The 24,829-nt window shown below is 46.8% G+C and overlaps 1 protein-coding gene across 4 annotated transcripts in view; it reads left to right on the top strand.

Annotated features, from left to right (window-relative positions):
- Nucleotides 1-24,060, top strand: part of LOC142576274 (monocarboxylate transporter 12-like) — a 43,551-nt gene extending 19,491 nt beyond the window's left edge. For all 4 annotated transcript variants that reach the window (XM_075686321.1, XM_075686320.1, XM_075686323.1 and 1 more), the window contains exons 2-5: nt 9,873-10,138; nt 16,828-16,971; nt 20,179-21,045; nt 22,335-24,060. In XM_075686321.1, the coding sequence (XP_075542436.1) occupies nt 9,873-10,138; nt 16,828-16,971; nt 20,179-21,045; nt 22,335-22,504 (1,447 nt within the window). In that variant the 3' untranslated portion in view covers nt 22,505-24,060. The remainder of the gene's footprint in view (nt 1-9,872; nt 10,139-16,827; nt 16,972-20,178; nt 21,046-22,334) is intronic.
- The last annotated feature ends 769 nt before the right edge of the window (nt 24,061-24,829 follow it).

The raw sequence follows: 24,829 nt of genomic DNA, 5'->3' as shown, positions 1-24,829 counted from the left end.
CATGCGGACCATTCACGTTTGCGCTTCCGCTCATCCGTGAAACGGCATGGTCAGGCGGCCAGGCCAGTCCCCTTGCGCTTGCGTTTGCCCGAATACCGGACTCGCGAAACGCTATTGCGGTAGTATTCCTCCGATGTAATGTGACTGCCGCAAACGCGCAAATCCTGGCGCCGATCGGATAGCGACAGTCCGATGCGCTGCAGCCACTCCGCTCGTCTGCATCCTTCCAGATGCACACGATGTGGCAGGTTGACCTATTACCAGTCGTTAAGTTTGCAGCCCACAAGGCAACAAAGGCGAACGATGGTGCTCGCGAGAATACTGAAACCGACAGTGACCGCCGAGCTCTCGTCAACACGGGGTATTTTGCAATGCAAGTAGACGACACTTGCGGTGTGCCCGAGTGCTTAAGTGTAGTGAGAAATTGTTTCTTGTGCATTGTCTTTCTCTCAGTTTCTTTTTCTAGAAACAAATTAACTAACATTTCAACTATTCAGAACATTTGTTCCCCGTATAGTTGAAAAAAATTATCGTTGACGCACCCTGGGCAGCTAATCGGGTAGCTCGCCGCACCAGCGTCATAAGGGCGATTTACGTCGAATGGTTAGGGACGGCTGAAACTTCAGCCGAGCTGTGTGCTGCTATCGGCAGCTTTGCACATTCTTAAAACCTGACAATAAATTACGCGCTTTATCGCGGAGCACTTAGATGCGCCAATTAATGGTCAGGAGGAGCTACTCTAACGACACAGTGCGTTCGCACGAAATGGTATAAATTGTTTCAGCGTCCCTTTAAGGACCGGGCAAAGAGCGATGGAACGACGAATGCTTGGCGTAACCAAAAGGTGACAGGAAAAGAGCAGTATGGATCAGAGAGAAAACGGGCATAGTCGATATTCTAATTGACTTTAAGAGACAAAAATGGAGCGGGGCAGACCACGTAATGCGTAGGATAGATAACAGGTGGATCATTAGAATTACACAGTGGGTGCCAAGAGAAGGGAAGCACAGTCGAGGACGACAGAAAACTAGGTGCGGTGATGAAATTAGGAAATTCGCAAGCGCCAGTTGTAATCAATTGGCGCAGGACAGGAGTAACTGCAGATCGCAGGGAGCGGCCTTCGTCCTGCAATGGACATAAAATAGTCTGATGATGATTATGAGAAAATGCGGTTACCAAGCGCTGAGTATTCAGATGGAAGAAGCAAGACAATGACCGCCGCCGCTGTACACTGTGAAAATAAAGGAAGTGCCATTAACACTCCCCGCAGGTGTCGCTTTTCCCGCGTTCACCATTACTCTACATTATAATCATAACTCTATACTTTAAGCTCTTTCAAAGCAAGTTACGATTATTCTGATCGAGTACACTCGGGCTAAGCGTGATGTTGACGAGCGCGACTGCTAATGTCAATGAAGTCAGAAGTAGATGAGCATTTCATCCTGGCTGAGGGGATCTCTAGCACTCTGTTGTTTCTTGAAGCGTGGCAACTTGAGCACACGTCTGAAGTGTCAATTGAACATCGCTGGTGTCCACATCTGTCACTGCACATCAGCAGCTCTACCAAAGTCGATAAAAAACTTAATTATGCGGCTTAACGTCCCAAAGCCACACGGCTCTGTTTTATCATGTGGGGATTTTCACGCGCTTACAAGAAATAATCCATGGCTCTTTAGCACCGGCATCCATCGAAATGCAGTAGCTGCGGCAGGCACTCCAACCCACGATCTCATGCCCAGGGGCAAAAGGTCGCGGGTCGCTCAGTGAACGTCACTCGCGTGGTCGTTGCTGCCGTTCATGTACGAAGAATGAAAAAAGAATGATCTAGAAGCCTTCTCCTTGGCGTGTACACTGGTAAAAAGTCCACACTTGCTCCACTAAGATAATTCTTGGATGCCATTCATACTATCGACCTGTACTAGTACAGGAAGCGAATGTAGCCCTTCGTACGGTGAGAATGAGTGCTATGCTTTATCTAATTTTGTTTGCAATTACTGGTGCGCGTCTTTTCTTCTCTCTCGTGGCATTCTGTGTATTTGTGAGTAATTGGCATTATGTTTAAGTTGTATTTTTACGATGTTTCTTCGTATCATGCGGCACCTTCACCACTGACTAGTTGTTGCGTTTACGTTACCTTCTGATGGTGCTCCTCCTGTATTTGCAGTCTTGGGATTGATTTTATATTTCTACTTGCGTCATGTGATTCTTAGTAACTGGTACTAACTCCTCATTTACACCTCTAAAAAAATTATGCAGTCGCAATCGAGAGCCAAAAGCAAGGAACCAAAGCCATTATTTAAATGGGGTCATTGTGCTGCACTTGCAGAGCAAAAAAAAAATGTTTGGTGTAATAGAAGGCGCATACCTTAAGTGGCAAGGTACACACAAGCTGCCGTGATTTTGTGCGACACCTGCTGAATTTTAACGCGGACACGGAGCGTTTTCATTGATATCATAGACCTTTGGAACAGGATAGCCTGCACCTGTAGGGATCACGTAGCTGGGCGTTATTCTGCCAACAGCCATCCGAATTATGCACAGCCGGGAGTCCGCGATATCCACAGATCTGACGGGAAATTGGCTGGTTATGCTGGCTCAATGACAAACAGCAATTATGTATGGGCAAAACAAAACCTATAATATCTGCAGCTCGTGCGGCACGAACTAATCGCGCTTTGACTGTGTACCCCCACAAGAAATTTGGATAGGAATGCCTTTGCTACGCATTCTCAATTTTAGACTATTCCTTTGTTCAGAAATCGTGTTTCATTCAGAAAAACTGCGTTTAAACTGAGATTTAAAGGAAAGAAAGAAATGTTTTTTTTTCACTGTTAGAAGTACAGTTTCTTTCGAAGAGGCTACACAAAGATTTTAATATATGTTCCTTTATATATAAGGCGCCGAGTGTTAAGGAAAGTGGAATTTAAAGCTGGGTTATTCGTGTGTAATCGTTAAATTTTTTAATATTATTTAGTGCGAGGTATATGTCCGAATTAAAGAAATACCGATCGCTTCCCCGATCTGTCTTAGAATACCACTAAATGTCAACTTTATATGTAATGCACCGTAATAATTCTGCGAGCACATTACAGATCATTTCTTGTTGGTCATCTTCGGTATGCTTTTTGTCTTCACGGACGCAACTTTTTGTCTCTTAAGCTCCGCTAATCAGCTTGGCGACATTTATTGCCGTGTCTAGGTTAATTTACTTTTTGCGCTCACTATATATTTCACTCCCATTATGAGCCTCCCCTCCCTCCCCCCTCCCACCAGGTAACAGCCTGATCGGATAACCATATTTGACTGTCTCCGGTTACCTCCTGACACGTTTATCGAACTGCAGCTTCTTCAAATCAATCTAAAGCTCTACGGGCACATGGTTTATTGCGCAGTTTCTTTAAACCAACTTCAAGAGGCTTATTTCCGTTTGACAGTAATCAATAACCTAGGTGTAGTGAATCATGCCGATGTAATTGGCTCTTTACTCTGGCAATTGTTAAGGGTAGAAAAATGGATAGCGCAACAGCAAGCTCCATACGTACCAAACACCCAGAAGAAAGGGAAGAGGCTGCAATAGAGCTTTAGCTTACGCATCAAGCACTGCATCAAGCATCGTCACCGACTCCAATGTAGCCGTAATTATTTACACCAAGGGGCTTATATCACCTCAAGCATACCGAATTCTCATTTGAACCCCCAGAAGAGCTGCAGAAGAAGTGTTTGACTCGCCTGGACGCCAGGCCATGCAGATGTGGTTGGGAACGACGCTGCCCACAACGCCGCCCAGAAAAAGTATCGACCGGAATAGTCACTTGCGTCGCCCATCTCTTTCTGCATAAGAAATACCCGAAGGGATCCAAACAGAACTACGGCCCCCAGAACCAAAACCAGGTCAAGAAATAACAGTTTTCCAATACGAAGAAATGACTGGTTATGGAGAAGTCCTCGAATACTACCGAAATGCTCGCTGTAAATATCCTCCGCCTGGAAAATCGTTAAACAAACACCAGTAAACTACACGGAGACTTCTACAAACAAGCCACTACTCATGCACCGAATACACCCAGAATCATGCTCATCATACATTAAGGCATGCCATACAGCACGTGCAGACTTCCTTCACATTATATGGGCATGTCCATCAGCTCCAAACAATATCCGACACAGCATCAACCGCAATGCTAACATAAAAACCCCTGAGTAGTGGGACGCCATGCTGCTCAGCGAATGCCCACGAGGGGTGGGGGTGGGGTGCATGGCAAACAGCTCTGGGCTGTCCGGATGGCGCAGAACGGTGCTACGGTGCAAGGCCTAGCCTGCGACTGACGGAAAGAGAAGCTTTAAGATTCCAGCCGCTCTTCCCCTTTCGAACCCAGCAGGGATTTTTATTAAAGATGTGTTATCTCTCTCTCTCTCTCTCTCTTATATTGGCGGCATCGCATAAACTGCTGTCACTTAGGTGAAGTCCACTGCGCCACAAAATTTATGTCCTTTGATGAGCGCACTGCAAAGTCACATTTCTCTACAGCAGAAATGATAGTTGGGCGCGTTGGTAAGTATTCATGGTGAAAATTGTAGCGCGCACAATATACAAGGATGCAGAGGAGGTGGACCGATGAGCGGTTACTCCCAACTGTTTATTTTTCTAAAGAGACAGAACATAAAAGTAGGAGCTATCACATTTCTCTAGTTATTAGCGAATGAAGACATTGATGCTATCATTCAATTACGCAGCCGGTAGTGATCGCGCCGGTTTCAGATTGCAGTATTGCGCTGGCCACATATTACAATCTTATTGCTATGCTACCAACTCACCATTTAAGTCAGAAAAAGGCTCACAAATGTTCCGATAGAGCAAGCGCGTCTTTAAGGATATAAGTGATGTAACAACGAATGACCTGATAAAGCGTTCAGCGGCCAAAGTTAAGTCTAGGAAGGTGGGGAGTAGGTGTGCCGTCAATGTAGTTGCATTGCTACGGACTTCTGCCACGGTTGCGAATTTTATATATCAGCAAGCTTATTAGCAGTGTCTATGTCATTCTATATTCTAAGCTTCAGCGTTACCAACTGCACGCGCGAAGAGGTCCATTTTACACCCGCCATGGTTTCTTTGTGGCTCTGAAGTTACGGTGTCAGGCACGATGTCGCGGGATGAAGTCCCAACCGTGCAGGGCGCAGTTCGAGGACTTAAAACGCATTAACGAACTCCCTTGTACCGCGTTCTCGGTGCGCGTTAAAGTACCGGATGTGGCGCAAATTAGTCTGCAGCCCCGCACTACGGCATATCTCAGAACCAGATGGTGGTTTCCCTAAGTAAGGTTCTAGAATTTACTTTTTATTTTTAAATGAAAATTTTCAAATAGATCTCACATTTACGCTCACACATGGCATCAAATGAAATAAAAAATGGCAATTGTGCGAACAATTGTGCTCTCCAAGAAAAAGATAAACACACAGTCAACTAGTATTCGCAGAGATCATGAATTTTCAATAGAAAATTCCAAAGATTAGAGATAACATGAAACTAAACAATAATAATGCAATTCATTTCGGAGGCACTGTCTCTAAATCTCAAACAAATATTTTTGCAAGCGAGCTATGTTTTTGCGATTGAGAGCGATCGCGCAATCGCTATGCGCGCTTTGACCGAAGACCTGTAACAGAGGAACTTATTTTAAAACGCCGCCATCATAAGGGGTGGGGGGCCTCGCAACAGAGGACGACGAGGACACTGTTGCAGTTTTTAAAGGCAACAGAATTGAACAAGCGGCTGTAGCCTGAACAGGTGTTTATAGTGCTGCAAGTGCTACTGTGCTGTGCAGTGACAGTATGCGGCGACATTGAAAGACTGTGATTGTATGTCTATGCTCCTGTCTTTCTTTATCTCTACTCCGTTATCACTTTACCTCCTCCTCCCCTCTCTCCCCAGCGTAGAGTAACAAACCGGATCTACCCCTCTGGTTAACCTCCCTGCCTTTCCCCTTTCCTATCTCTCTCTCTCTCTAAGCAATCAGTAAAGTACCGCGGAATGCATTGAAAAGTCCCACGAGCCCTCTTTTCAAGTCTCAAGCACTGGCTTGATCCTAAGGGTGTGAAAAAATATTTGTGTTCTGTACTCATCCCCTATTGATGTTAAGCATTCAGTTTAATATGCTGTATATTTTACTGCAAGCGTTTTCGTTCCCAACACGAAAGAAGCGCTCGTTACTGTTTGGTATGTTCGTTACATTGTCTCCGATGTTCCGCTTTTCTATTATTGGTGCAGTATAAGTGAAGCCTACGTAAACTGCATGAGAACAGTTTCTGTGACTTACTGAACTAGAACTGCACTGATCACAGCGGGTGCAAGCTAGCCTCATCAAGCGCGGCCATTTGATTTTTTTCGTGTAGAGAAAGTAAGAAGGTTTTGCTAACAGCCTCAAACACAAGAACAATAAATGAACACTGTAACCGCTGAAGAGGCAAGATAACTTCGCATAAGTTGACCGATACGAGCGTTTAGTCCCTTTCGAATACAAAAGATTTTTTCTGGGAAATTTGATGTGTCAACTGCGCCAGTGCCATGATCGGAGTGGGTCAGTCATACGAAGGTGACGACGAAACGTTAAAGTGGTAACCCGAGCGCGCCGATCAAATTCTGACGACGAAGACAACAGAGGCAGGAGGCATCAAATTACAGCATGCAGCTATCAGCCAATGACTGAGCCTCTTAGGTTTTCGCAGTTCTGGCAGCACGATGGCAGCCAGCTAGTTCCAGCCGCGATAGGAAGTTACCTGGGCTTGGATCCCAAGACAAACCGAAGGTGCCCAAAGTTTGCAAAATCAAACTGCGGGACAGTTGGCCGCGGGATAAACGTGAACACGCTGCCAACATGGCAGCGGCCGGCGAGGCCGGCGCACTCAGCGTAGTACACCCATTATATGCCTTTTTGAAAATATATATCTACTGCAGCCAGGCCAGCTGTTGGCGAACAATTAGTTCATTACGGTTGTGCAATTTACATATACAAGAAGCAACGTGACGTAACAGATAGCGTGACTACGGGTGCTTGGTGACGAATGCAGATTCAGCCGGGCTACATATTCCCTTTATTGGAAAACAAATTATTTATGCATTTTAGGTTGCGGGTTGCGCCCAGGCCCTCTCGAATCCAGACTGCAACACCGTTCTGAGCAACCTTCAGGTGGCGGTGAGAAACTTTGCCAAAGGACGCATTTCACCCAAAGCGAACAACATCCTTAAGAGAAGACGCACCCCCAGTGAGCACCCGAGTCTAATCGTATGGTTCACCGCCTACCTGAACACGGGCGACCTGGCATCCCCAAACTTCAACACCGCAGAGACCGAGAGCTGACGGACTGCGCCCGGCTGGCCTCTCGTGATGTCCCCCGGGCTGAACGTGACAGATCGACCCGATACAGCGACACCACAAAAATGAAACTTCAAGCTAGAAAAATTATCCCACCACCACACAAATACTTACACAGGGCACAAGCAGCGGCCCTACGCCAACAACAAACAATTCCTTTCCCGAACCCGTTTCGCCTGCAACGGATATTCCCTCAAGACCACAAAGAAGACACATGAACAAAACGAGAACATGGTGACAGCAGCAGCCAGCGTTTCGTCAAGTGGACTTGTCTTTTTTAAGGCGACATAGGTGATGTCTCACGGAAGACACAAGGAGACACATGTAAGATATGCAAACAGGACACAACAACAATAAAACACATGCTATGGCAATGTAACGCCCAACGCAAGAACGAGCTAAACTCCGAGACTCTATCGCTGAGGTGGGCCGCCGCTCTGCGCATCTCCGACCTCGGCGACCAACTCTGGTCCGTCCAGAAGGCCCGTGAGGTGGCGCTGAGAAAAGATCTCAACGTGCCATTGCGGGAGATCTGAGCTTGGGTCGCCAAAACCAGCAGGGCAAATCAATAAATTTATTACCAACCAAAATTGCGGGTATCGTTAGGGCTTGTGGCGAATCCTCGTGCTTCTGCGTAGATCTTGACAGGGGTTGTCTTCTCTGGAGCCCTCTTCGGAAGCCTTTGCTGGACTGTCTTCGTCATGGGTCTTTAAGTCCCTCAGGTGTTCTCTTGTGCGCGTCATTTCTCGACCATCTCCCTTTCTCACGATCGCGAAACGGGGCGTATCGCCTGGCGTCAGAAGAATAGCAGGCGAAAATGGTCGCTGGAAAGTTCCATATGTATTTACTGGGTGACCTGGAGAGAGTGGCAGTAGTGCGTCGTTCCACGATTACAGTAGACCACCTCGCGCTGACAGATCTGAAGTCTGCTGTGAATGCTTTTGCTTGGTGCCTCCTCTGGTACTAGGTGGCTGGTGGGCCTGGCGTTATAGTTCTTTTGTGGCGGCCCATGAGTCTCTGCGCAGGGGACTCTAGATCATCATCTGTGGACGTGTTTAACCATCCCAGCAACGCCATATGAAAGGAAATCTCCGAAAACCAGGAAATCGCAGGAAATCTCCGAAAACCAGGTGCCGAACGGTGGGCCGTTATCACCGCATAGTTTAAACGACAAACCATGCATGGAAAGCAGTTCTGTGCGCCATGACCTAAGAGGGTTACCCGTGCTCTGAAGAAGATCAGCGATCTCCCAAAGGAGAAAGATCCACAATTACGACAAATTCACGGCCCTAATGGAATAACAGGTGCGCATCAACGAATTCCCAGGGCAGATTTGGGATGCTATGACAGGGAAGAGGTTTTTTAGCGTTCCGGATTATATCCCTGGCAGACAGTGCATCTTTTCCCAACTGCTCTATCTCACGCGACTTGTTTGGCCTGTGCATCACGTCTCTTACTCGTGCCTTCATCTTTTTCGCTCCCAGGTGCGCCTGGGAGCAAAAAACGCCAAACCTTACCATCGCTGTCAGTGGTTCACCTTTCGTCTGAAAGTGCCAGTTTTTCCAATAAATAATATCGTCCGATGGCGGAATTCAAACAGAGAACCTCTATCTAGTACAGAAGCACGATACTGTAACCGTTACGCAAAGCAAGCTTTTCCCCACAACAGCGTCTATAATTATCAGATTGAACTTTCTGCATGTAAAACCCCATCAATAATTTAATATATTTAAAAAATTATCATATGTCACAATGTCTGCCATTCCCGAATAGTGCGCGATCAAACTTAATCCGAACCTGTTCATAATGCAGTATCTATGTGTGCCGATCCAGAAAGTAGTCCTGCAGTAAAAAAATCGAAGAGTCCCACGTTCCTTCTGTCCCCTTCACGAGAGCGGTGATGCGGTAGAATGACATGCGCAGTGACTCTGCCCCTTTCTCACACCGAACTTGCTCAACCGAAATCAACTGCATGCTTAATCGCGTTCGAACTTCTTGTTTTTCGCAGACCATGTATATAAGATAAATATGTAGATGATTACCTACTTCGCTGCGTCCAAATGACGAAAGCTACCAGGAAAAGCACACTGCTGAGCAGACTTCAACCTATGTATTTTTGAAATTTTTATTCGAGTTGAAACGGTAAGCACTTTGTGTAATTTTACCGGGCTCTTTGTGCAAGTGGTACCAGATGCATAAAAATTAGTTATCAACTGTGGTCGAGCTCGAACGTTTTGACAAAGGCATTGGCCTTCGTCAGGGCAACAATGCATATAAGCTGACGAAGAATAGTCGCCTTGTTAAAATGGCGGCCACTTTTGATCCCTTCAGGCCTTCTCCTTCCAGTGTAGATTGGCCTTACATGTAATTAAACATGTTAACATACTCATTTTTGGTAGGCTTGCAAGTCGAAGTTACAAATATACGAACGTCACAATCGAAAAACACATAGTCCCGTCAGTGTTCATAATTCAACATTTTCTCCTCCTCGTTTACTTACAGTCGGTCGCACAGCGTCTTCACGGTGTCGTACCCGAGCCTGAACGGAAAACCCGCAACTGCCAGGCGCAAATCCGAATTTGGAGGACTGAAGAACATGGACCGGAACTGGGGAATCGCTGTGGCCGCCGCCATAGCTTCGTTCTTCAACCTGGCCACCCAGATAAACTCTGGCTTCTTCTTCGTCGCCATTATGGACACGTTCGCCGTAGACCCCTCAAACGCCTCATGGCCAGAGAGCGTTTTCACCATCATGACGTACTCTGGCAGTAAGCAAAAGTAGTGGCATGAAGTTAAGGAACGAAACAACTCAAATCGAGAACAGCGCGAGCAACCAGTACCAAAATCCGATCAGCGGCTGTGCCCGGTCATCTTGCTTTTAACTTGCACGCTGCTTTCGATATCATGACTACGCACCAAGTAATCCGAACAGGGCAACAGGAGAAGGGTGAGCCAGAACACAATATTTGGACAAGAGTCCTCGCGAAGACAAGTTTCTTTTATACTCCAGGCTTGCGCTCGTCACTAGCAGTTAATCGATTCCAAGTCTTCATTTAAGCATTATTGTTTTCTTTCAGTTGTGACATCGTTATGGCTGAACATGAAACCATTACAAAGGCTGATAGGACGTAGGTGAATACAATGAGTGCAACGCACAAGTCGCACTGGGAAGCACGCGAAGGCCACCTGTGCAAATTAATTATGTGGCCATAGGGACACAAAGCGAGATGATAATTATCGCTGTCAGAAGCCGAATTTCACTTTTCAAAAAACCATGCGAACTCGCCGTGGTTGCTCAGTGGCTATGGTGTTGGGATGCTGAGCACGACGTCGCGGGATTGAATCCCGACCCCGGCGGTCGCATTTCGATGGGGGCGAAATGTGAAAACGCCCATGTACTTAGGTTTAGGTGCACGTTAAAGAACCCCAGGTGGCGCAAATTTCTGGAGGCCTCCACTACGGCTCACCTCATCATCAGAAAGTGGTTTTGACACGTGAAACCCCATAATTAATTAAAAAATCATGCAAGCCTACTTTCTATGTACATCTCCCCGCGCGCTTGTTCTGCAGATTCCCTTTCTATTCGTCTTTCGTAAAAATCCGACATCGACACGGCCCAAAGAACCAAACGTCAACATAGGTTTTTCGGCGCCTACACGCCACAGGCTTAACCCACTTCTTCTGTACACCGCCTCGACGACGCCTACGCCAATCTACTGCGCTAAACGGCCCTTTACGAGGCAACCCGTTCCTACCCACCTCTTCTTTTCAAAACCTCGCGTTCGTTTCCGCACACTCCATGTCGCCAACTTAACGATCGCAAATTTCCTGATGCACTGAACTCATGCGCCCGCGTTGAGCGGCTGACCGGTCTAACCACAAAAGCACGCCGTCTACGACACCAAGGGTTCCTGCCAAGTTCTCTGGAGGCTTTCAATTCTCTCACTGCCGTAACAACCCCCCCCCCCCGCCACTCTCTCCTTTCATTCCGTTTCTTTCCATGCGTCCTACACTCCGCGCCGCTATCTCCGCCTCGCATTCAAACCCTATCCTTACCACCACAATGCCTAGCAAGACTACATGCAGCGACTCACTTATTTTCAGTATCTTTTTTTACGCGTGAGGTCACACTATCAACCCGTTAAACTAAACCGCCGAGGATGACTAGGCCGCCTTTGATAAAGATAGGTCCATCTATCGAAATGTCGGCCGGCCTTTTCTTGGCCCTTTATCTAGGTTTATGCAACTTCTGTACTATGTTGTGCTACTCTATCTGTAGGCCCCTTTCTTCATTTGAATCTCTCGATAATAAGCAATTGAGAATCGATTCGCTAAAAATTCAAAATGTTATACGCAACACGATTAGTGCGTCATCACCCGAAGTCGGTATGTGCATTGGAAAAGAGCATAAGCCACACTGTAGCTTCCCTTATATAGCCGCCAAGTACAAACCTGTCATTTGCGAGCATAATGGAAGGGATGCTTCTCCTTGTGCTGTTTTTTTTTTTCACATGCTGAAAAATGACTTAGTGCAAGCCGTTTAGGCTCCTTCACTCTGATTACAGCATAGTATGAACTGCATACTCTTGTGTACTCTGTCACTTGATTTGTTTCTACAAGACGCATTACGCAGGGTCGCTAATGAATTGTGCGATAGCAGTGCCACTAAATAAAAATAATAACTGAAAACTATGTCCTTCGTCAGCACGAATCATTATCTCTAGATCACTATGATACAACACAGAATACGCGGAAGAAGTTTGTCATTGCAATAACATGTGTTCTACAAATGAAACGCGTATCGTGTACCTGTGCGCGATATCGTGGTAAATTTCCTTTATACAATGACTCCACTGGAAGTACAAGTAAGCCGAGTTGATATTCTTCTTTCATCACAGATACTGACAGTAGTCAGAAGAACAGTTGATGACTAGCGTTTCTCGTGTGTTCCATTTGTCGGAAAAATAGCTGCCGTGCCTTTTTTCACTAGGCTAGAGACACTCTGTCCTCTCCTTGAGCACACAATATCGTTAGTCGTACTATTTCGGAGTCTGTCTCATTATCGCAACCCTATATTTCAGCGTAATTTCTACAGTAAACTCTACCTTTGAACATGACGATTTCATCTGAAAAGATAGCAGGATGGCGATAGAGCAAACAGCGGCTAATTCTGTGTTCACACTATGTACGCACTGCGCAAGTCTTTCGCAACAAATTCACGTGTAAACACACAGAGCGCAACCCTTTCGCTCATGCATATTGCACTCAGTGTAAATAGCTCAACAGTCGAAAGAGATGCGAACGTTATAACCTAGCCAATGAGCACTTTATATTTCGGTTTTTCTTTCCTCCTAAGACTTCCGCCGTCCCAGCATTTGCTACGTTCGCAATTAGGTAGAGGTAAGACAGTGAAACATTTAAAGCGAGCGGGAATTGTTTGCCACGCATGCCCAAGCTTTCCAATATATGTTTTGCTGCTGCTGTGGCCGCTTGCGCCACCTGTAGCTACTGTGCGTACGTTTATATGCCCGCGTAGTGTGTCCCATCACTCCACCCTTTCTCGCAGAACCTTCATTCACTGATTCACCCATCAGCAATGGCAGTGATTGCATTTCGGTAAAGCAGGTTTTCTATAACCTCCTTTGCAACACATCACCTCTCGTCTATCTTTTCCTTCATCACCATATTTCAACGATGAATATTGAAGAGGAAGAGGGAGCAGCTTCGATCCATTTAGCCAGTTTTCAGCATGGGGTAGTTTTTGACCATGTGAGTCTACATCACCGTCGATACTTTGGCCACTATCCTCAATTTACGACTGGATGTATGCATGGAAGTGCAGCTCCAAGTAAACAAGAAAAATTATCAGCTTTCTTCAAGGTGAAAAAGTCGTTCCGTTACCAATCTCGCTCGCCACGTGGTTCTCCGCCCGTTTAAGCTTTGCAGCGAGTAGACAACTTGCAACTTTTGCAGTTTCCTCTCCCTTTGCTTCCAGCTGTGAACGTAGTCACGACGGATAGACGACAGAGACTGCCTCTGCTTTTCGGAGCCGCGGTTTTTCCGCGGTGTGCATGTATTTGTGACACCATTGCCTTACCCGGGTGAGCGACAAGTCGAAGCCGAAATCACTACTTCTGCGACCTGCTTCACTGCATAGACTTCGTTTGGTGAAGCGGTATTTTCATTGAAAGGGTCCTGTTATGCATAAGGCGCGGAGTTGCCAACTTGAGCGGCCAGCATAGTTTTCGAACGTAGTTCCGTTGAGAACGCCAAGCGCTGCCAAAAGTGCAAATATTAGCCTTCCGAGAATGCTACCATTGTAGTCTGAGCGTAGCACTAGACGTTGGCATCGCTCCAACATCGACGCCAGAGGAAGCGTTGCGCACTCAAGCCCACACAATATCATGTTCCTCCACGGCCACCTGGTGCTATGATAGGCGGCAGCTTTGTCTCGCTTCAGAACACGTGCTCTCGTGTGCGTCGACAATGCGCTGTTTCACCATGTGGATGCGCACGCAGAACCGCTTTCAGTCAGAACCTCTTTAGCTATAACAAGCCTAAGCTTTCCGGCAAATGCACACAAATGTTTTAGGCCCTATTTCGTAAGGCTCACGTCTCCGCGCCGTCACGCGACAATCATGTTCGCCAGCTGCATCCATGCGAGTCCTGTGGCAGCGGCTCGACCTTTCTGCGGATACCATTTTCTAATTGTTCTTTTTGACTCATTGATCTCCCCTTCATCATGTTCCTGTTATACAGTTTCTTTTCCTTCATCACGTATATGTTCACTTACTGTTACAGCCCATGTCTGTGCGCATGCTTTCGTGACATCATATGAGCAAGGAACATTACAGCTGTTCTAAACTCATAAAACCGCACAGTGCACAAAAGAAAACAACGGGACAAAGCGCGTTGTAGAAGAAGAAAGGAAGGGGGGGAGCTTAACAGTGCTCTTTCGATGCCCCAAATACATTCAATTGTTCGTGAGAGCGGAATTATTAATTTATATTAGGAATAAATCGGGAAAATTGACAGTTGTCGTACCGCCCGCATCTCCACAGAATATAACTTGTTCAATGGCTAAAGCATAATTACTTGAGACGATATCAGCTTATAGGATCGAAAAAACAGATCCCCAAATGCCAGCAAGTGAAACATGCACCTGTCTCACACACATATGGCAAATATTAACATTGAAGGAAGAAAACTAGAAAAGGAACCATCGCCTAACCTTAGGGTAGCGATTAGAGTGGTGCGGCCTCATTTTGGGGGGCGACGCCACCAATGGTTGCAAGCAACGGATGCTGTAGATGTTCCAGGGAGAGATTTATGCCGTTGTTTCCAAAAACATAGAATTTATGGGGGATTTAAGGAAAAAGTTACTCGCCGCAACTTGACGGGCGTTAACCCTGTCTGAGTGCAGCAGCAGAAGGCACAGGCACAGATTCAGGAACGGCAAAAAGAATACATAAGCAAGCAAAAGACAAGTTGGCTTAGACATTATGCCAGCAAACAGAAATTCAATGTAAAAACATTACAAAACCATACAGAAACTACGCAATCCACAGTGTACACTAGAGCAACAAAAGCAGTGATAGAATCATTAACCAAGTAATCATTGTAAGGAAAGAATAAGGCATGATTGAGTCGTTGACAGAGGCTAATATTAAACGGAGATGTGTAACGACAGTGTACCTCAGAAACAGTCACAGACAACAAATTAATTCGTGTTCAAAAATCACTCAAATGCTCATATAAATGCGATATAGGACAAGAAGTGACATCTATGTTATTACATTTGAGCCAGTTTGACAGGCGTGGTAAGCGATGGTGCAACATTTGAAGTGCATAGTGCGAGGATGCGGCACATACCAGTGTTCAGGTGACCGTGTACTGTATTCAGTTCTGTTTCTAATTAAGTGCGCTAACGACGTGACGGATGACTGGCTTTGTTTTACTTCTTTACAAATAGGCTAGTAACAGCGTGAACTCCAACAGAGAATGCAGTGTGAGTAATTTCAACTGTTTGAATAGAGGCACAGTGTGAGCGTCTACTGGAGCAATAAAGATGCTGCGTATTAGCTTTTTTTGAAGCAAAAATAACCGGTTTATGTTTGTAGCAGACGTCGTACTCCACACGAGACAGCAGTAGTGTACGTGACTCAGGAAGAGAGCGTTGTACAAAATAAGTTTGTCCTTGCGTGGCAGCGGTCTTAAACTGAAGAGTGCCCCAGTGGCTTGCGCAAGTTTGCCTCCAAGGAAGTCGATGCGATCAGTCCATAACAAATGGCTGTCGAAAGAGCCACCTAGCGTCTTCGCAGACTGACCAAGCTCAATTCTTGAAGAACCTATTACAATGTCGGTCTCTAAGTTCACAGGTTTACTTTTTAGTTCAAATAAGATAGCTTTTGTTTTGTCAGTGTTAATTTTTAAGCCAGTATCCGGTAACCATCTCTGTATTTTTTCAAGAATAGAGTTTACAGTTTAAACCAGCCTTGCAGTGTTGTTCGATTAAAAAAGCACCGTAGTATCATCTGCATTTATGATGTATTTAGGTTCACTATGGACAAGAACAAGGTCATTTACGTATATATTGAAACGAAGGGGGCCCAATATGCTTCCTTGGAGAAGACGAACTGTTACTTCCTTGAACTGAGAGAAGATGCCATTAATTTCAACAAGTTGATTCCGTTGATTTAAATAAGGTTTCACTATATCCAAAGCAATAACACAAATACCGTAGTACTCTAGCTTCTTTAACAAAAATTCATGGTTAATAGAGTCGAACGCTTTATTGAAGTCGACAAGAACCCCGAGCGTGAGCAGCTTGTTTTCAAAATTTCGCGATATTAGTTCCTTTTGTGCTAGTAACGCGAGCTGGGTTGACCGTCCCTTTCGGAAAGCATATTGACACTCAGTGAACAGGTTATGTTTTTCAAGGAAATCTGAAATCTGAAAAAGCCCCTTTTACAGGCTTCTTCTACTTTCCCGCTTTAGGATGTTCTTTTCAATATCGGGGTCAAGCTCCAAGGCGCGAAAAGGAAGTCCTTACATGTATGAAAGTTGCGCGTATGGAAAGGAAACAGCGGAGCGATTGATACAAATTTCTATAATGAGCATAGACTGGAGGGCTGTCTTTCCCCAGCCCTCCACCATAGCATTTAAACCTCCAGAGGTACTTCTCAGATGCAAAATAGTTGGCGCTCGGAGGTGAATGTATCCGGCACCTCGATTGCACGCACCCTTTGCAACGGCACTATTGCATGGGCGGTGCACCTCCGGCAACTACTTATCAAGCCAAGGAAAGCTATTTCTAGTAAAAGCTAAATTCAGGGGCTTCTTTTTTTTTTAGACGTTATGGTGTCTTGTCGGGGCTCTGCCACTGGAGTCCAATCTTCCTGTTTCAGATCACTCAAAGCCGTAGTATTCCTATGCAGCTATTTTTTCATTCTTGCAGGTCTGATCGTCGTTGTGCTTCAGAAGCACTTGACGGCGTCGCAGATCACGGTGCTGGGTAGCTTGATGCTGTGGATACCGCTGATAGGGGCCGCCTTCGCTCCTAACGTCATGGTGATGACTCTAGTCCTGGGTGCTCTCCATGGTAAGGCTGCCACACTCCCCTTCCTGTGGAGAAACACTGGTGTGAGACTGTGCGTGATTCACGACGTAGAGTCCTGAAGAAAGAGCAGGCAGTATTCCCGCTATCGAAATAATTAGTATTCTCTATGGGCACAAACAGCTTTTAGGCTTCAGTGAACTCCAATGTTTACGTGAAGGCCGCAGCCTAAATTGCACATATAATTGCTTGTTCGGAGTGAACGTTATAGAATACTTCTGCATCATTTTCTACCCCAAGACAAATTTTTTGGCATCGCTAACGCAAGAGCAGGGAAAAGTATTCAGTGCAATGAAAAAATGAACAAAGTTTTCAGTACTTATGTTATCCTACTGTAGCTCCTTCAGTTGGGTACCACATTGGGCACGATCATTGGGTATCACCAGGTAAAGGAGCTGTAATTGGAAATGTGAGCACCGATAACTGCTATGTCGACATGCTGACACCCATCGCGCTGTCTCACTGGAGATTGCAATCCGCAGCAGACCCCGAAGTCCCTGCTTTGACACCTGGCTGCAACACTTGATTCGAAAGAGGACAAACGAAAAAACGCTTCCGTTCTTAGACTAAGGCACCCGTTAAACAACAACAGGCGGTAAAACTTATCCCACTGCCCTCTATTACACCGTTCCCTACATCTCGAGTGTTGCTTTTAGGCATTAAAACACGTGAATCGTAATCATATTTTTTGCGCATATTTTGCCGCGACATGCATACACGTCTAGATCTGAGTTTCTCTCGCATCGGGAGACTTTTACATTGTAACCGGTTAAATTGGTGTGAAGAACAGCTGGAACTCCACATGTATAAAAGTGGCTAACGGCGAGTCAGCGACTTCAGGCCAATTGTGGCAGCAAACGAGACCAGCAGATACTCCAGTCATAAAAAAAAGAAGCACCGAGTTCTTACGCACACACTTTAGCAAATCGACCTTTTCGTCGTGCTCGATCACGTTACCTTAAAGGCTGCTATTTGTGAACTGTGGCGAGATATAGAGTTGAGCGATATAGTGCTGACGCACATTTGCGAGCCGCGGGAGAACACGCGGTGTCATTGAATGAGACGAACATGCATCTCGGTTCAGTTACATTTTTAAGTACCAAAATTTTTGTCATAAACGCAATAAAACTGTTTAGCCAAGAAGACTGGCCCACATAGTAACATTTGACATTGTGAGGTTAGCATAGTAAATGTTTTAGACTAGGTGTATTTTCGTACACCATCAAGAACAAAACCAAAGTATGCAAGTTTGTAGTGATATCTTGTAAAGCTGGGTTTAACATGAGCGCGAGCATGTTCCATTGCAATCTCTGCCTGTGTTGCACTCATCTTTTGCCCAGAGGTACCCACAGCACCATCTCTCTCACTAAAGCATTTATTTTTGTTTCCTCAAGCACAAAAATGCTGCTAGCAAGTTATCAATATTACTCTGTTCAGAACGTATCGTAGACGGTGCTGCTTTCCTGATACGCATAGTCCGCTATTTTCATACGGATCTAGCCTGCTATACGACTCCCATATTACGGATGTCACACCTTCAATGACCTCCCATTAACACATGCGTGCGAAAATTATTAAGAAGCGTCTCAGTACACATTCATACCTGGGGCCCTTTAAGGTAAAACTATTGCAACCTGTTTTTATTCCAATCTCCTGACGACACATTTGCGTAACCACTGACGCAAGCATCGGGCGGTGACATGCAGCGTTGCCTGAACAACCCAATCAAACGCTTTCCTAGTTTACGGGAGGTAACTTTTCTTTGCTTTACGCATGAAAAACACTGCCTACATTGGGCAGTTTCTCGCTTGTGATTGGCTACCAGAAGGCGAGGTGCAAGCTCAAGTGGCGAGGGATTCCATGGGGCCGAGCCACTGCACTGAATATCGTTAACCGGAGGAAGAGGGTGGTGCAGGCGTCTGCGATTGGTCCGCTTTCCCTTCGTTAGCTTGCGGTGGCTGCTCGAATGTCGCGGCGGCGTGCAACGGAAGGTTAAGAGTGCCGCTAAAATGAATCCTCAGCGAAAAAGAGTCGCCAGAGCTAGGTCGTAAACGGGCCGAAAGCGCTCGAAAACGTTACACGGCCACACAAAAAGTTTCATTATATGAAAATAAACCCATGTTCTCCGGCAGGTGCGAGTAGCCAGTGCCTGAGTAAACGGCGGCAGCCATATTTTGTTCCTTTCGGAACGGGGCAGCCAGCGGCTATTAAAGGAAAAAACAATTTTGTTTGGCATAGTAATGTATCTTTAAAGCGTACCTTGCCGCGATGACTTTTCGAGGTTTTGTGACGTCGCGTGGCAGGAAGGCAAAGTGGGTGCAGCCCGAAAACTTTACACCAATAGCAGAGGGCTCATGACGAAAAGGCGTCGCAGCAGAAATAACTATTTTTTTTGTTCGGTCGAATAAGCCATAGTCCGTGTGCACACGTCGCATCTGATGGGGAGCTATCGCAGTTTTCGTGACGTCGCGTGACAGAGATGCGAAGTGGTGGTGGTCCAAAAACGTTTTTGCTCAATCGTGGCCGACTGATTGCGGAATTGGAATAAAAAAGTTTGGAACAGCTTTACCCTATAGCGGCCCTGTACAAGGATGTGCGTACGTAGCTCGACAGTACCGAAAATGTTATAGTGTTCAAAAGCGCTAACTATTATGAGAACAGCTGCCCTTGACATTCCGATGTTGAGTACAAGCGAGGTGAACTTAATAAGCCGTCAGAGAGCTTCTACTAAGGAGTATACATGCTAGATTCTGTATATTCTCCAGGGAAGCTCTTGCATTCTGATCAGGGATGACAAGAATGGTCCTTTTACAAACCACTGCCGCGTTTCTGGTTCAGAAGAAGTCTCTGAGCCAGCGAAAGAAAATTCATTTGTAGCATTCAGTGTTGGCGTCATACAACCTGAAAACCTTGTTCGCTAGAGCTGTAGTGGCTTATATTAAACGTCAACAGCAAAATTTTACAACTTTATAGGAAGGTGAGCCACCTAATCCAGATGTCCACTTGTCACTTATAACGCACCGCGTATATCGTGGAAGGCGATGACAAAGCTGTGCGAAAAACAGATTGATTCCGGAAGTCCTTACTTGATTACCCGGATCATTCTACGTATGCATAACTCTACAAATAACTTGCATCTATGATTTTGTTCTGTGCATCTCATTACGCAACTCACGCTTCCTTTATCGACAGGCATGGGCGCAGGTATCGTGCTCGTGAGTTTGATGGTCATCCTGGGCCTGCACTTCGACAAATATTTGGCCGTTGCCAGTGGGCTCCGCGACGCTGGCACCACTCTGTGCGCCTTTGTGTTTCCGTCTCTGCTGTCCTTCCTGAACAGCCGCTACTGCCTACGTGGCACGCTGCTCGTCTACAGTGCGCTCGCCATGAACGTCACTGCCGTGGCGCTTTTCTTGTGGTTGCGAGTTCGGGACGGTGAACGAGAACACTCCTCTGAAGGCCCCACGGCCGTCCTGAGGACTACAAAAAACGACGGAGTTTTTATACTTTCGAAGTCACAAAGGACGCCCAAGACGTTGCGAAAAGCTTTGCGCGGTGGCAATGACTGCGAGCAGTCGTTTGCCTCGTTTTTACGCAGGCTTGCCATACTGAAGGCTCCTAGCTTCTATGTCGTCGTTCTGGGTGCCACAGTGGAGATTTACGGGTACACCGTGTTCCTCGAAACTATAGACGCTTACGCGCTGGACAAGGGAGCTTCTCGACAGCAGGCCGACATGGCGATCACGTACGCGACCATTGCCGAAATTGTGGGCTACGTCGGCGTGCCCTTGATCGCCGACATGAACTTGGTGAGCCGACAGACGATGATGACCACCTGCTTCGCCCTGCTCATGCTCTGCTATGCGCTCGTGCCGTACACGTCATGGCCGATGACGTACGTCGTTGACACCGCCCTCCTCATAACACTCGTCGCCGCTGTGAGCTCGCTGCGGTGTTCACTCATGACACAGTACTTCGGCGCCGTCCAAGTGCCGCTGTGCATGACGGCGGTGGGGTTGCTGCTCATTCCTCTGCAATTAAGTAGTCCCACAATCATAGGTAAGCCGTTTCGCAAATTATTCTTAGAGATACCGGTAGCGACCTACAGGGTCCGGAGACGCAAAGAGATGGAAAAAGAAATGCGAGGTGGTTAACCGTTGCTGAGCCCATTGACTGTCTTACATAGCGAGAGAGGAAGGAGAGAAAATGATTAAGACAAGGAGGTATGACCGAGCTAAGGTACACTGGAGGCTCAGACAAACAATGTCAAGCGCTGCCTCAAAGATGCTTACGCTGAACTGGGGTTAACCTTAAGAAATGAAGCAACGCTCGTTTTGTCTTTTTGCTGTTGCGATGTCAGAAACCTGTGGTCCAAAACTTACCTCTTAGAATCATTACACCTGGCTGACTGAGAAGGGTTCACTTTTTTTAAACGCAAGAGCAGTCGTGCAGAAAGGTATCCACGAATACGCTTGTCCACTAAGTGCACGTAACGATACCGTGGGACTATTATTCATTTACACGCCTTGTCAAGTGTCCAAGTGGAGCTCGCCCCACATTGTCACCTGGATCGGCTGCGCATGAAGAATAGACGATAAAGGAATATATTCAAGTGAAAAAAATTCTTACAGCATACAGGTCCTGATATGTAGACACAATTTGTTAAACACAGTTGAACTCATCCAATCTTTGTTAGGTAAACTTATTGTGGAAGTACTTGTTCACTGTGTGAACGCGCTCCAATGAAAGCTCGTGTAATCGCGTCCTCAATATTTCTCGTTACTATCGCCAAAACCGGCAACTTCGGGGTACGCCCCGAAGTGGTAGATATCAAAGAGTGGTTTTATATATAAACGATTGCCCCCTATTTGAAGTTGCCAACAGTGCGGTAGGCTACAAAATTTTTGTACGAGCGGAAAGGAGTTTCGGGTTCAGCTTCCGCCATAAAACAACAAATAACTAACATACACATTAGCGTTATTTTTAGAGAAACTTACGATCCGCTTATGTCCAATGGAAGCGGTGTTTCCTTTCTGGGCGCAGTAGGCTTTGTGCAAGGTTCAAAAAACGTTCGAACTGCATAGGTGTGTGTAAAGATAAATTTGCGCACGACATTAAAGTGTGACTTGGAGGGTACAATATTTTCGGGTGCCAAAATTCTGTTATCCCGCACTCCAGTCCACGCCAATATGTTTCACCTGTTCACTCGCACGCGGTCAGGGGAATGCATCAGAGCTGGTTATAGCGGGCACCCGTATTCTAGAACTTTTTTAATAACTATCGTTAACTGATGAGCTTTCAATGATCTTGCTTGCCTGAAACGTACTTCTTTCATCTCCTTCTTTCAGGCTTATTCCGCGACAGCCTCGGCTCATATGACGGCCTTTACCGTGCTCTGGCAGTGTTGCATCTCGTCGTGGTCATGCTGTACGCTCCACTTGCCGTGCACGAAAGGAGAAAGAAGATAGGCTCGTTTGACGCCCAGCCCGAGTCCTGCACGCAAGTGACGAAACTTTAAACGCAGTCGTAGCTCAGCAATAGGCTGTCCTTGTGGGGAGATTTGTGTTGAAGAACCATGTAGCCACGTAGGTAACTACGCAACAGCAATCTCGAAACCACGCTTCTTAGAATGTGCTGTGTCTGACTGATACACGTGTAGCCTGCCGGCTGCTTTTATCATATACGTGAAACGTGTGCAGAACTGCACCACCAAAAGACGCGTAGGGACATATTGCTGTGCGTGAACTGGACTTGACAATATTTTCCCGCTGCCTGAGATTGGGAACGTTGTGTAGTTCCTAAGCAAAAGAACAAAGACTTCAGACACGCGTTTAGGAGCGTTTTTGTCGGTGAGGTGGCCTGCAGCAGCGCTGAATATCAAGGCGCGCTGTGGCCACTCGTCCAACTACGTTACCACCTGTGGACTTCTTTACTGCGGAACCCTGCCCGAAAGCCATCGCTGCCAAGACGCTCCAGTACGCCCTACACAATGTCTAAGCTTCCGGAAACCACTCGACACATGTACTATTGACTATTGCTCTGTATCATAGCACATGGCGACATTTTCTTCTTATATTGGTGTCGACCAACGTCGATGCGCAGTCCAGATCGGTTGTGTGGCTCAGTCGAACGTCTACGTCTATGTGCTTGGGTGTTGCGTGTTTGCGTTTGCCATTTACTCGGTTGAAGCTGCTTCAGCGGTAGCATTACTGTGTTTGTCATCTCAGTCACATTAGCAGCACTCAAAACGAAACATCACCGAACACAAGCGAATTTTATATTTATTATCTTTTTTTATTTCTAGACGGCGGTATCTTATATCACACACCAAGGACATTCGAAAGCACTCAGGTGCCATTAAATGTATATGCCGCTCGGTTCTTAAAATGGATGTCCAACCTACAGTTGCACAATAAAGGCATAATAATCGGTGTCTTGAGATGTGTGGCCAGTTCAAAGTTCAGAGATACGCCTATTATTCAATTTCCTCCCGTTTTGCGCACAAAACTCACTCGCAGCTGAAGCAATGTAAAGAGAGAAAAACATTTATTCGGACCATCGAGGTGGTTGCTCTTGAGGTCGAGTGGGTGGTGTCCTCATTCCAGGACTCCACTGGCCATGGCTGCTCGACGTACTTGCTGGACGAGAGCTTCTTGTCCCGCCAGGGTATCGCCGGTCAGCTGTACCACCCACCGCTCAAATGACGTGCTAGGAGTCTTTAAGTGTTGAGGTTTGCCCTCGCACCCCCACGAGATGTGAAAGAGTGTAGGGCGTGTGTCGCCGCACCAGGGGCAGATGCTGCGATATGTATGTGGGAACATTTTACTGTATCTGTGTAGGTTTGGAAATGTGTTAGTCTGTATAAGTCGGAGAGCTACGGCATCTTCAGTGCTGAGCTTTTTGTGAGGCGGAGGATAAATCCTGCGGTTGAGTCGCTGGATCTCGAGTCGGTCGCAGTAATTGGATGGCAGGGGCATGAAGGTAAAGGGTGGGGATTGATGAGACGATTGGTCTTGCCCCGCTCGGTTGATTAGCGCTCGAGCTAGGGCGTTCGCCCTTTCGTTCCCCTCCAGACCCGCGTTTCCCGGCGTCCACGTGATTTGATGGTATTCTTGCAGCCTCGGGCCTAGAATCTGAGCCGCCAGCAACGGTGTTCGTCCATTCGTAAAGTTACGGCAGGCCTGTTGCGAGTCGGTAACGACATGGACTTCCCTGCCTACCCTGTCTTCTTGCTTTATTACCAGCGCCGCCGCTATGGTCTCAGCCGCAGCTGGGGTCTCTGCCCTTACGGAGGCCGCGAGGGTCAAGGAGTTGTCTCTCCCGTTCACGGCGGCTACTGCGAAGAGGCCCCCTACAGGGTACGCCGCCACGTCCACGTACGTTACGTACGGGTCACCCTTGAATTGTCGGCGCTGTCTGTCGACGCGAGCCTTGCGTCGTCCTTCATGGAGTGCATGACTCATGTGCTTCGGTATCGGGTTCGCCTTGATCTTGCCTCTGACCTCTGGCGGGAGTGATCGTTGCCCATCGAGGGCACGGAGCTCCGTTGCCGTTCCGGTCCGGTGGAGGATGGCTCTGCCCGCCGCCGTGTTCTCTAGTCTGGCCTTTTGCGAAGCCATAACCGCGTCCGACAGCTCAGCGAAGGTGTTGTGGATCCCGAGGGCCGCTAACTTCTCGTTAGAGGTGGTGACAGGGAGACCCAGGGCCGTTTTGTACGCGCCTCTGATGATGGCATCGACTTGTTCTTGGTCGCGTTTGTTTAGCGAGTGATAGTGATACGGCATGCTATACGTTATTCTGTTGATCACCAGAGCCTGGACGAGGCGAATCGTGTCCTCTTCTC

This window comes from Dermacentor variabilis, chromosome 3 (genome assembly GCF_050947875.1).
Source record: "Dermacentor variabilis isolate Ectoservices chromosome 3, ASM5094787v1, whole genome shotgun sequence".
Lineage (NCBI taxonomy): Eukaryota > Metazoa > Arthropoda > Arachnida > Ixodida > Ixodidae > Dermacentor > Dermacentor variabilis.
The sequence above is the reverse complement of the archived record's forward strand: the minus strand, read 5'-3'. Positions and strand labels throughout refer to the sequence as shown.